We start from the raw sequence: 13,854 nt of genomic DNA, 5'->3' as shown, positions 1-13,854 counted from the left end.
AATCGAACCTTGTTGGACATGGTTCGCTCTATGATGAGTCGAGTTTCGTTACCAATCTCTTTTTGGGGGTATGCCTTAGAGACTGCCGCCCATATCCTTAATCTAGTCCCTACAAAGAATGTTGCCAAAACACCTCATGAGATGTGGACTGGGAAGGTTCCCAATTTGGACCACATCAAGATTTGGGGTTGCGAGGCTTTCGTGAGGCGTGAGACTCAGGATAAGCTTGAACCCCGAAGTGAAAGGTGTATTTTCATCGGCTACCCACAGAAATCCTTCGGTTACCTCTTCTACAAACGCAGTGAGAATGTGGTCTTTGTAGCAAGAAGAGGGGTCTTTCGTGAGAGAGAATTTATAAGCCAAGGAGACAGTGGGAGGCAAATTGATCTTGAAGAGATTCAAGAAGCAATTGGTGAAGGAACCTCAGATACTAGCAATCAACCTGAGGAGGAAACTCCTGTTGAGCAAGCTGACATGTCTGTACCTCCGAGGCGTTCCACACGGGTTAGGAACACACCTTCGTTTTATTATGGCTTCCATATTACTACGGAAGGTGATACGTTTATCAGTGATAGTACACTGGTAAATTTGGATGAACCTAGCAGTGTTAAGGAAGCCATGGCAGGCCCGGAGTCTGCTAAATGGAAGGAGGCTATGGACAGCGAGATACAGTCCATGTATGACAATCAAGTCTGGAACTTGGTTGACAATGTACCAGGCCGTAAAACAGTCGGGTGCAAATGGATCTTCAAGAAGAAGACTGACATGGAAGGAAAAGTGCATACTTATAAGGCTCGACTGGTTGCGAAGGGTTTTACTCAGACTCAGGGTATTGATTATGATGAAACCTTCTCGCCGGTAGCAAAGATTAAGTCTATTAGGGTTATGCTAGCCATTGCAGCATTTTATGATTATGAAATATGGCAAATGGATGTCAAAACCGCTTTCCTTAACGGAAAGTTAGCTGAGGATGTGTACATGAATCAGCCAGAGGGTTTTGTCAGTGCAGAGTACCCCAATAAAGTATGCAAGCTTGAGAAATCCATTTATGGATTAAAACAAGCATCTCGTAGCTGGAATCTTTGTTTTGATGAGAAGGTAAAAGAGTTTGGCTTCTCGAGAAGCGAAGATGAGTCTTGTGTGTATGTCAGAGCTAGTGGGAGTATAGTTAGCTTCTTGGTACTGTATGTGGATGACATACTACTTATAGGAAATGACATCCCAACCTTGCAGGAGGTTATGTCCTGGCTTGGGAAGTGCTTTGCTATGAAGGACCTAGGGGAGGCTGCCTATATCCTAGGGATAATGATATTAAGAGAAAGGAGTAAAAGACTAATTGGACTTAGTCAGAGTTCGTACTTGGATAAGGTGTTGAAAAGGTTCAACATGGAGAATTCCAAGAAAGGAGATTTACCGATCCAAAGCAATACCAAACTGAGTAAGACTCAGAGTCCGAGTACAGAGGCAGAGATAGCTGAAATGAGCCAACTACCGTATGCTTCCGCTGTTGGCTCGATCATGTATGCTATGACTTGTACCCGCCCTGATGTGGCATTTGCTTTGAGCATGGTCAGCAGGTATCAGGGGAACCCTGGCAAGGCTCATTGGACCGCGGTAAAGAACATTCTCAAGTACCTGCGGAGGACTAAGGACTGGGTCCTTACCCTTGGTGGGAGTGATGACTTGAGAGTGTTAGGGTATAGTGATGCTAGTTTTCAGACTGATAGGGATAATTTCCGCTCTCAGCCGGGCTGGATCTTTACTTTAAATGGAGGGGCAATTTCTTGGAAGAGTTCCAAGCAGGAGACGGTGGCTGATTCGACTTGTGAATCAGAGTATATAGCAGCGAGTGAAGCAGCGAAGGAGGAGATATGGCTAAAGAACTTCATCGGAGACCTTGGAGTTGTACCAACTATTAAGGAACCTATGGAGATTTTCTATGACAACAATAGTGCGGTTGCCTTAGCCAAGGAACCAAGAGATCATGGCAGATCCCGACACATTGACAGAAAATATCACTTCATAAGACACAAGATTGAAGAAGGACTCCTCGTGGCAAGGAGGATATCGTCGGATGAGAATCCTGCAGATCCCCTTACGAAGGGACTGACGAGGGTTAAGCATTTTCAGCATGCGAGGCGCATCGGGCTGAGGGACGATATTAGTTTTACAGATTAGATAGTTTTTCCTGAAACTTGTAAAATGTAATCGACGTTTGATGATGAATAAAATTTGTGATTTATTTATGAGTAAAGTGTTACTATCATTGTCAATTATTTACTATTGTTTCAGTTTTGCATGTTTTGACTTCCAGAATAATTAATTTATTCAAACCTCCACAATCGATCATACGTCGGAAGTAGGTATGAATCAAGATTGTCATGAATTGGGTTTGTAGATGGCTAAAGGTGTTTAGACATGGCAATGGTTGCTGCAACATTCATGAGTACTCATAAGTTATGAGTATTGGTATAAACCCACGCTCACTTGTATCACTTCATGGAATTTATCTCGAGTGATCGTGAGACGATAATATCATATAAATCTTTAAACCTAGAGATATGAGTTGTTACCTATGAGTTGGTTGTGCATTGATTGCACGTAAACGCATCAGTAACTTGATGTTATAAAACATGACTTTGTGTACAATTCAATAAGTAGTAGAACAAGCATATCAGTCGAAGTTTATCTGTTCCTTCTAGAAATAGAAGCGATATCTGGGCCCCTCGATGATTTTGTGTTGACCCATGTACCGGGCCCGGTCAGAACTAAACTGATGTGTTCGGCAAATTTCTTTGTCAAACAAATCGGAAATCGAGAAACAACTGCCAGACAATAAGCAAGACATAGTTCCATGTGTTTGTCTGGCTGATATCATGAGAACAGAGGATTATATGATTACTTGTCTTAAAATGGCGCTTCATAGTTCGACGGAGTCTTCGAGAGCTACGATTGCTGGTTGGTTCCTGAAGTTACATAGGCAAATACAGTTATTAGACTTATCCAAGTGGGAGTCTGTTGGATAAGGTGTCTAAGTCCATAACTTATTTAGTATATACTTGACCCGACCGGCATGGTCCATTTGGGTTGCATCTCATCCAAACTATTTATGGATAATTTTATGAGAGTTATACACATATGTTTATTAATATATTATAAGTTATAATATATTAATATAAAGTTATGTTATTTAATTAGTCTTAGTCTTAAATTAATTATGAATTAATTTAGAGATTAAAAGGAAGACTAATTAGATTATGGGCTATTGATTTTATATGGTGTGGGCTAATACTCATTTGTTAATGGGCTAGGCTTATATGGAAGTCCATGGATGATCCATGGAGCTTTTAACCCATGGATCCTTGGAAAGGAAAAGACATGGGTTATTAGGGTTTTACCCTAACCATGCACATTATATAAGCATGTTTATGATGCATGAAATGGCAACTAGTGAACTAGTGTGTGTGTGAGCTTGTGTGTGGCCGAAATATACAAGTGTGTATACTCTCTCAAAGTTTTCCAAGAGTTTGTGGTGTTTTGTGATTCCATTTGAGGCATTCACACTATTGGTGCTTGGCCCTCAAACTCCTAAGAACCAAAATCATCAAAAGGTATGTAATCTCTTCTAACTCTTTTATGTTGAAATGTTCCCCATGCCATGTTAGATAGGTTATAAACATTGGAAAATTATTATTTTGCATGTATTTAGACAAACATAGATCCAAGGTTTATTAGGGTTGCATGCACACTTAGGAAGTGTTAGATTGCTCAAAACCCAACACTTGGGTGATTGGTTATGCCGGTGACCTATAGAAACGGGCGGTGTGCCCCTTTCTGTTACAGTTCTTGTAGTGCATTTCATGACAATTTCCTATGTGATGGAAATTTCATTTGTTGCACTTTGACAGATTCCCAACATATTGCTTTATTGGTGCTGGGGTAACATGAACAACAATAGGAACAGTAGCAACATGGACTGCCACTATCTGTTGCTTCTTGGAGGGCTCTTGCAAAGATTGACCCTTCCTTTTGTTCCAAAACTTCTTGTTTTTGTTGTTTCTTTCTTTAGGTTGCTCGGGAATGACAATTATGAAGCCTTTGACGAACTCCATGATCTACTAGTGTTTGAGCCAGATGATTGGCACTATCGAATGTAGCAGGGTTCGAAGCAAGCACATTCCCTTGGATCTGAGGTGATAGTCCCCAGATATGTCTCTTGATTTTCTTACTTTTTGGGGTAACCATATCGGGACAAAAAGTTGCTAGATCACTGAATCTAGTAGTGTAAGTTGCTATGTCGGAACCTGTCATGGTAAGGTCTAAAGTTCTTGCTCAAGCTTTTGCATTTCACCCCTTGGGCAGTACTCTTGCATCATAAATTTTTTCAAATTTTCCCATCCCATTGAGTTAGCCATTGTAAGAGTCAGTGACTTGACATGGCCATTCCACCATGTAAGGGCTTGGTCAGAGAAGGTGCAGGCAGCAAACTTCACTTTGCTCCGTTCAGGGCACGAGCAGATTTCGGTGACTGCTTCAGTTTTCTCAAACCGTTGAGTTAAGGAAATGACTCCCCCGGTTCCATCAAAGGATTTAGGTTTTCCATTGGTGAAGTCTTTATATGAACACTCCCTTGGTAGTCTGTGACTTTCTTCGTGGTTAGATGGGTGAGCACCACTACCCACTCCACTATTACCAGTTGTATTGATATGCGTCATGGCTACTACCACGGCAACTGTGACTACTACTTGGAACATAGCAGAGTCAAACTATGGAGGTGGCAGCAGTGGTGGAGGTGGTGTGCCTAGGATTTCTTCTTGGCGGCTTCTTTCTCTATACTAAGTAAAGAGGAACTAATGGTAAATCCTCTATAGTGGTTGTGAGTCAGGTGATAATGAACAATATATATCTTACTTCTAAACGAATCCTATCCCGACTTTAATATTGTTCTATAGATGAATAGTAGTCTACTAAAGCAAGTAAACAATTTCATGTTCCAATATAAGAAACTTATAGTTACACTGATAATGAATTTGTATGGTATGACCCATAATAGGTCCCCCTATAATTACATAGTGTATACTAATTATATATAACTCAGGTCGAATAGACCTCGCATAAATGATTCTACTCTATATCCACATCCAAACAAGGAAAAGGAGTTAAAGCTAAACCACAAATTCTAAGTCTATGAAACCCTAATTATATATAACCGTAATGTATACACTTAGTACATATAGATCTACCAGCAAGGGTCCTTTGTTTTCACATAATTGGTTCTAGTATTATAGTGCCTTAAAATACTCCTATAGCATTTTAACTTTATGTTTGGTTCTAGAGTTCTTATTGTATATAGTGTTGGTAAGTTTTAGACTTGTCGCAACACTATGATCACTCCCAAACACATGTTGGTTGTATCTCAAATAAACATTGTTAATCAGGCTATATTTATCCCATATATGACTACATAACTGTCTAGGTTTAACTGCAGTGTCCAACATCCAATTACTTTTATGTAGTTATGAATGTGATACTGTTTCTGGTATGTATGCATGTTAGTATACTTCTTGTAAAATACTTATATTTTAAAAGTATACTTTTAGTCAGAGTGCTTTAGCCCCATTGTATTTATAGTTGTATATCTTTTATGGCTTGATATATTGATTTCACTATAAACAATGCTCTGATACCAATCTGTCACACCCCCAAACCAGAGCGGCGAAAACGTCCGGGGTGGATGACTTCATGTTCAGTAACACAACAATTGCATAATAGTAATCAAACCACAACAACCTTTATATTAATAAAGTATAAGCTTTTACATATGTGTTCAAATCCTTGTATATTGATAACAAAATATATAGCAAAAACTAAAAGACGTGACTCTATAATGCTCCATCTTCTTAAAGCATGTGGATGTACCTATCTATTGGTTCCCTGAGAATACAAGTTCTTTGAAAAGAGAGTATCAACATTTAAGTTGGTTAGTTCATAAACATTTATGAATAAAATTTTGTTATCTATTCCTTGAAAATGTATGTTTTTCAGAAAATCCAATATTTTCTTAAGTGATGAAAAATAGTTTTAAAACCATAAAACAAACGGTGTAAGTTTTGTTGTACTCTGAAATACAGTAATGTAGTTTTAATTCACAATAAAACTTTAAAAAGAATGTTTTCTGCAATGTATGTTTCTCTGTATTGTAAACTAGTATGTTGTATCTGTACTCATTTAAAACTCTGTAATTGTGTGTGAGCCTGGATCCGCCTACTGTAATGTAAGTCGTAGTATTATACTGTAAATTGTTATGTTGTAGTTTTATTATCTATGCAGTTAAAATCGCCGATTTCCAAGTGATATCCAGGTGGGATATCGGTTATCGGCACTTCTTAAAATATCGGTATCAAATATCGGTCCACAATATCGAAACCGCGAATATCGTCGATAATTACTGATATTTGACCGATATTTTGATTCATAAATATCGGTATATCACCGATTTTCCAGAAATTTTATTTTCGGGCCAAATAGTAGCTAAGCCCAAAAACATTAATTTTTTGGAGTTAATTTATGTGGATCCTTAGCAGATTAGCCCATACGGATTCACAATTACACATACACGGATACACCTCATTCTCTAAAGTTGTAAACCCAAACTTAAACCTAGAATATCAATCCGATCGTCTTTCTCAGTTCGCTACTTCGCTTTCAACCTCCGGCAAGGCAGCAACAACAATTTCGATTTGTTTGGACTTTGGAACCTGCGACGACTCTTGTTCCTTTCTTCTTCTTCATTGAAAGCTACCCTTCCGCCATTAAGGAGCTACGGTTCTGCTGTTCGCTTTCAACCTCCGGCTCGCTTTCAACCTCCGGCAAGGCAGCAACCAAGGTACCTTTCTTCTTTACTCCATCCTATTTTTTAAGTTAAATAAGTAAATTAACTTAACTACTGAAGCTATGATGCTACGCTCGTACTGTTATAATTCTACCCTCGCACCTTTCTTCTTCATTCATTGTTTTACCGGCAAGGTAGCTACCCTCGCACCTTTCTTCTTAATTCATTGTTTTACTTGAAGGTGTTGTTAGTTGTTACATTAACTATTTAAGTTTTTGCAATCAATTAACTGCTAGTGTTAACTGTTAAGTCGATGCCTCTATGGAAAATGGTATTAGCTAGTGTTAACTGATAATGCATTAATGTTTTTTCAATTTGGCACAATTTGTTAAATACTTAGTTTTAAAGTAGATACTAGTTAGTGTCTACAAGTTTGATAATATTTTTGTGTTATTGATTCTTTTTTTGAAACAGATTTGACAATGAATGATCCATCCTCACATGCATCTGTAAACCCAACAAACACAAACACTAATACAATATCATCTGATGCTGGAACTGGCATAAAATGTTTAAATGGAGATATGGCATGGGAATGGGGAGAGTGGAGAGATCCCTTGAAAAAACAAAGCATTTGGTGCACATTATGTGGTAAGAAAATAAGTGGAGGAATCACACGAGTTAAGCAACATCTTACTCATACCGGAGGACAAGTCACCGGTTGTCCGAATGTGATTGTGGATATCCAGAAGAGAGTCATGGCATCAATGAAAGAAAAAGATAGGATAAATATAGAAAAGAAAAGAAATATACAAATACTTAGATCAAGCACGGTTGATCTTTCTGATGAAGTTGAGGATGAAGAACTTGATGTTCAAGAAGTTAGTGTAAAATGAAATGTTTCAAAAAAGAAAAATTTTGTGGGTTCTAGCAATTTAAGAGGGCCTATCGATACAATGTTTCCGATTAATCAAGAAAAAACAAAGCAAATTACGTTGGATAAAAATAATCCAATAAAAGAGAAGTTAAAGATGAATGCTTGGGATAAAATTGCAACTTGGGCTTATTCGGTTGGTTTACCCTTCAATGTCGTGCGTGACGAAAGTTTCCAAGATATGATCTATTCAATTGGAGAATACAAAAGAGGCATTTAAATGTGATTAAAGATTTATTCATTATTTGATTATTACTTACATACTTAAGTTTATGAATTTATATTAGGTATGCCAGCTCCATCTTATCATAATATTCACGTCACACTGATGAAAAAACGTTTAGAAGATACTCAAAAGTTTGTGGATTCGTTCCGGCCACATTGGGAGGAATATCGGTGTAGCATTTATGTCTGATTTTTGGACATACGGGAAATGAAGATGTTTTATAAATTTCTTAGTTAATTGTCCTCTTGGAACAGTATTTTTGAAATCAATTGATGCATCAGAGCATGTGAAGAATGCTCAATTGATTGTGGAGATGATAAATGAGGTGATAAAAGATGTTGGAGAGGAGAACATGGTACAAGTAGTTTTATTTTTCTAGTTTTCTAACTATTAATTGTTATTTTAACTTTTTTTTGTTGATTTTACTAATTATACTCTTTTTTATTTATTTATTAGTTCATTACAGACAACGGGTCAAACTTTAAAGTTGCCGGAAAGATTTTAGAAGAACAACATCCAAAGTTGTTTTGGACTCCGTGTGCAGCACATTGTGTGAATCTCATGATAGGAGATATTGGTGAGAAAATACCAAAGATAAAGACTGCTCTGACTGATGCGAGAGCAATAGTTGTTTACATTTACAACCACAGGAGGATTCTTAATCTGATGAGGAAGTTGACAAAGAACAAGGAGTTGCACAGGTCTTGTGTAACTAGGTTTGCAACACAGTTTTATACTATTCAGAGTATCCACGAGAATCGACATCATATTCAAGTATTGTTTGTTTCTGAAGAATGGAGGAAAAGTGACTTTGCAAAGCAGGCAGTTGGAAAGAAAGTCGAGCAAATAGTGGCAAGAAAGGAATTTTGGGATAACATACACTTAGCTTGTCAAGTCCTAGCTCCTTTGGTAGATGTTGTCAGGTTGGTTCATACAGAAGATAAGCCATGTATGGGTTACATCGATGATGCAATGGATATAGCAAAGGAGCAAATCAAGAAAAATCTCACTGGGACACCTAATGAAAGAATGATCACTACAGTTTGGGCTATGATTCAAACAAGATGGACTGACCAACTTCATCATCCATTACATGCGGGTATTAAACTTTATATTTATTAATTTAATAGAATTGCTTAGTTTTATTTATAAATATTTATTGAATGTACAGCTGGATGTTACCTGAACCCTGCCATTTTTCATGGGGAAAATTCAAGGGAGATACGAAAGAACAGAGACATTGCGACAGGACTTTATGTTGCAATTGATCGTCTAGTGCCTGATAATGATGACAATGATAAATTAATTAAGGCAGGACTTGAACCTATACATTGATTCAATTGGGCAATTTGGATCTTCAGCTGCTATAAGGGCTAGAACAAAAGTTGCACCATGTAAGTAAAATATTTTAAACACATTCACATGTTTTTATAGCATTTTTTTATTAAGTCACTTTATTTATTTAATATTTGTAAAATGTAGATATATGGTGGCGTACTTATGGGATCGACACACCTTTGCTCCAAACATTTGCTATCACAGTCCTTAGTCAAACATGTAGTGCTTCACCTTGTGAAGGCAATTGGAGTGCATTTGACAATGTACGTTCTTTCTAACAAGTGTTTTTATAAATAATATTACATTTAACCTATTTACTTCATTAAATAATTCTATTATTTTTTATATGCAGCTACATTCAATGAAAAGAAATTGTCTTTTACAACAAAAAATGATCTTGTATTCATCCAATACAACACAAGGTTACAAAGACGCTTCAACTCGTTAAAAGCCAACAGATCTTTGGATCCTATTTTATTGAGAGATGTAGATGAAAATGATGATTGGGTTATACCAACAGAAGTTAAGCTTCAAGAGTTTGTTGATGGTAGAGATGGTCTTCTTTGGTCAGCTATGCGAGAGCCAATGGGAGGAACCGAAGAAGTTAGGGTAACTGCTAGGAGCAAAAGAGATAGCTATAGAGATGATAACGATGATGATGATGATATTCGAGTTGAAGTGGAAGATCTTGATGAACAATTGGATGCCTTAGGTGATGTGGGCTCGGAGGAAGATTTCATGTCTTACGATTAGATTATGTGTCAAATAATGACACTTTTTGAGCATGCTAGTTGCTATTATATTTATATATGTTTTAAACATTAACACTTTTTGAACATGCTAGTTGCTATTATATTTATGTATGTTTTAAACATTAACACTTTTTGAACATGCTAGTTGCTATTATATTTATGTGTGTTTTAAACATTAACACTTTTTGAACATGCTAGTTGCTATTATATTTATATACGTTTTACGTTAAATGGTTATAATATATATAATTTTCATAATATTACAATACTGATATCCCACTGTGATAACCTATATATCAAATATCGGTCCTTGACCGATATTTGATTTTGGACCGCTATAACTGCATAGTTTATTATTTTATAAAACCTTTGTTAAGGTATTTATACACTAATAGTGTTGTTAATATCTTTTGGTGAGTCATTATAACCACACTAATGAGCAGGAAGGCTTGATATGACATTTTTCATGCGCCGGGAACTGCAGCGACATTTGTCACCCCAGGCCTGCTGGCCTAACTGTAGCTAACAATTTAGGTGTGGGATTTTCTGTCCCGTATAGATCTATACACATTTGTCTCGCTCTATGTTGGGAGATTATAGTTATAATCATCAGGACTTTAATAGTACTTAAATAGGCACGTGGATGTTATCTCACAAAAACTGTATCGACGGTTACGTGTTGAATAATGAAAAATTATTTTGTAATAAATTAACTGAAAGTATGTTCCTTTTCTAGTATACTCATAGTGTGAAGTAATTGTACGAGAGTGTTTATTTTAGTATTGTATCCTTGACTTAGTAAAATAGTGTAAGTGTTCCATAAATTATACATATTATAATTTATTAGGTAAATTCTTAGTAAGTATGCTCTATAAACTATACCTATTATAGTTTATATTTATGTTTTGTTTGAAATGAAATATTTAGGAGAATACCCCTTTGCTTGGCATGTTACAAAGGATATTATATTGATTGAAATAAATTGTTACATTCATATATATATATATATATATATATATATATATATATATATATATATATATATATATATATATATATATATATATAACCCCTAATTATGATTTGATGAACAAGATGCATAAAATAAGAACATACACAAATAAAGAAGATATGTTGAATGATCACTCGATTTATTCAAAACATGAGGAATAAATTACATTTTCAGAATAGACTAAAGAATCTAACTCTACATAAGAAACTTCACAACGTGGCGACTATATGTTGCCTCACTCTTCACCCTAATTATGAATAATACATGACTATTTATAGGGGAAAGACAAGTCTTGGGCTTTTAACCTACACTTCATCAAGGGGGCCCATTGCCATAATCTATGGAGTACTTTGAAACCCTACAATCTCTCCCTCAAAGTATGAAATGGATGACAAAGCTTCAACTTCAAAATCAAGCATCTAGCAAATCAGAAAAGATCTCGCGACGAGGAATATGTAAAGCAATCCATGAATCTTGATTCTTCAAAAACGGGTTCTAGGATATATTAACCAAGCACTGAAGTAATGTCTTTAAACTTCATTTTGTAATGTAATCCCAAAGATCTTCAAGAAAGCCAAACCCACCATAAAAACCTATATCAGAATTAAGAAACCAAATCACTTCTTCTTTTTGAAGAACTCCCTCTCCAAGTCACAATGATCTTCAAATAAGCTAATGATATAAGCCACCAAAAAAAATCATGTAACAACCCAAATTTTAAGATTCGTAACGCCACTTAATAGAGAAAATACTAGAAGTCGGAGATATAACAAGTCCTTTGAAGAGCTCGATGAAGAACTGCTACTGTAAAGGACACTTCTCTGTAAAAGCTTTAGAAGAGCCCGATGAATAACTGCTATTGTAAAAGCTACCTTCATAATTCTACCACAAGCTTTATCAAAAAATTTCAAATTTGAAAAGTCACTAATCCAATTTCGAATGGCCATACCAAATTCTCCCCCGATTTATAATAAAAAACAGGATTATAAAGCCTTCTAATGGTCATGAGAATGATCTTGAATGGAATAAAAATTACTATGCCCCCGTGACAAAATGATATAAACGATGAAGTATAAAATCCGAAAAAGCCGTGAAAATTTGACGTTATCACGAAAAACGACTTTCCGAACCACCAACACTTGATAGAATCCTTAATTTTCTGTTCACGAAAAAATATGTGCGTTAAAAAATCCAAAACTGTTCACCAGCCCTTAAATTTGCAAACTTTTCGAAAAAAGGGGCTGAAACTATCACTTTGATGAAATTTTGGGGTTAAAGTAATAAATCTGCATTATATTCCCCTTCATTTGTAACAGTTTCTGGTATTGGTCCATAATTGCCATGCTGTGAAAACAACAGGGACCAAAAGCGACAATTTGTTGAAGTTGCAGGGACCAATAGTGAATCATTGAGTCTTCTTCCTCAATTTACCCCTGATTTAAAGAGCATGACTGGAACGGTGAAACAAAGCTACGACATTGAACCGATAGCGAAACCCAGCAACTACGAGTCTCATTCAAAATGTGAGTTGCGAATCCGAGCCAACACGGACTACGATTCCGAGTCCCTTCGCAGTTCAATTTCAAACCAGTTCAGAAAGCTTTCAATCTCGCTGCGAAACCCGTTCTACAGGTTCGCTGCGAATCAATACGAATCAATGTCAAACACGAATCCAAACAACACTGATTTGCACTTTCGTTCCGAGCACAAGATTCGCTTTCAGAAATTCGTGCCAACTGGGACTCGGAATCCGAGTCCGATCGTAGATCCAACTGCAAGTGGTTCGCTATGAGTCATCAAATTAAATCCAGATGCGAATCAAAGACAACCACGAATCCATAGTCTGAATTTTCGCAACTAAGGCATTTGCATTATCACAACTTTGGCATCTCGGTTTGACCATTATTCATACCAATTGATTTCTAGCATCGATTTCATTCATTCACAGGTAAGGTTGTTCACATCAATTTTGACTTTTGAGGTATGATCTGCAAATGGCGAACACCCTTATATAGTTCCGGTTAAGTCTCAATCACGATTTCATTCGTTCCAAACATCACACTTGCAGCATCGATTCAACTTCATCGTTGATTTTGACATTTTGGTTTGACTTGTGAATTAGGAAGTTATTGGATTAAATGACGAACATATATCGACAGTAATGGGCGCGAGAAACAATTGGGCCATGATTGGCTGAATATAATAGTGACAAGAAATACCAAGAGCAATCGTTTTATTATTAGAGGTAGACAACAAAACAGATCCAAAAAAAATAATGAGTAAAAGAGAGTAGGATTGAAATCACCAAGATGAACAGTAACATAATACATAAGTCTTCATGAACACTTGCTTGATGCTTGATTCCAAGACGCCGAAACATCAAAAATATTTAATAACTTGTGCGAAAAATCATCAAATTAAGAATCGATACTTCAAAATCAATAGATCTTCAAAGACTCGCTCTAACACCACTTTGTAGGGTTATTACCCTAATTATGATTTGATGAACAAGATGCGGAAAATAAGAACACACATAAATAAAAATATGTTGAATGATCACTTGACATTTTGTCTCACTTTTAACCTTAATTATGAATAATACATGACTATTTATAAGGAAAACACAAGTCTTGGACTTTTAACCTACACTTCATCAAAAGGGCTCATTGCCGTAATCCATTAAGTACTTTGAAACCCTACAATATATATATATATATATATATATATATATATATATATATATATATATATATATAAGAT

At 36.2% G+C, this 13,854-nt stretch overlaps 1 protein-coding gene across 1 annotated transcript; it reads left to right on the top strand.

Annotated features, from left to right (window-relative positions):
* Positions 1-7,788: 7,788 nt before the first annotated feature.
* LOC111908298 (uncharacterized) lies at positions 7,789-10,083 on the top strand. Its single transcript, XM_042897468.1, has 8 exons — positions 7,789-7,936; positions 8,054-8,164; positions 8,247-8,347; positions 8,449-9,091; positions 9,164-9,262; positions 9,354-9,386; positions 9,475-9,570; positions 9,683-10,083. Exons 1-8 carry the CDS (start codon positions 7,789-7,791, stop codon positions 10,081-10,083), a joined length of 1,632 nt encoding a protein of 543 aa, XP_042753402.1.
* Positions 10,084-13,854: the final 3,771 nt, after the last annotated feature.

The sequence above is a fragment of the Lactuca sativa genome, chromosome 1 (genome assembly GCF_002870075.4).
Source record: "Lactuca sativa cultivar Salinas chromosome 1, Lsat_Salinas_v11, whole genome shotgun sequence".
NCBI classification, from domain to species: Eukaryota; Viridiplantae; Streptophyta; class Magnoliopsida; order Asterales; family Asteraceae; genus Lactuca; species Lactuca sativa.
This window is presented reverse-complemented; position numbering and strand designations above follow the sequence as displayed.

Excerpts from the sequence above, each read along its gene's own strand:
- LOC111908298 (XM_042897468.1), top strand. The coding sequence starts at position 7,789 with ATGTTTCCGATTAATCAAGAAAAAACAAAGCAAATTACGTTGGATAAA. Across the intron at positions 7,937-8,053 it reads CAATGTCGTGCGTGACGAAA|GTATGCCAGCTCCATCTTAT; the intron begins GTTTCCAAGATA and ends AATTTATATTAG. Across the intron at positions 9,387-9,474 it reads TAGAACAAAAGTTGCACCAT|ATATATGGTGGCGTACTTAT; the intron begins GTAAGTAAAATA and ends TGTAAAATGTAG.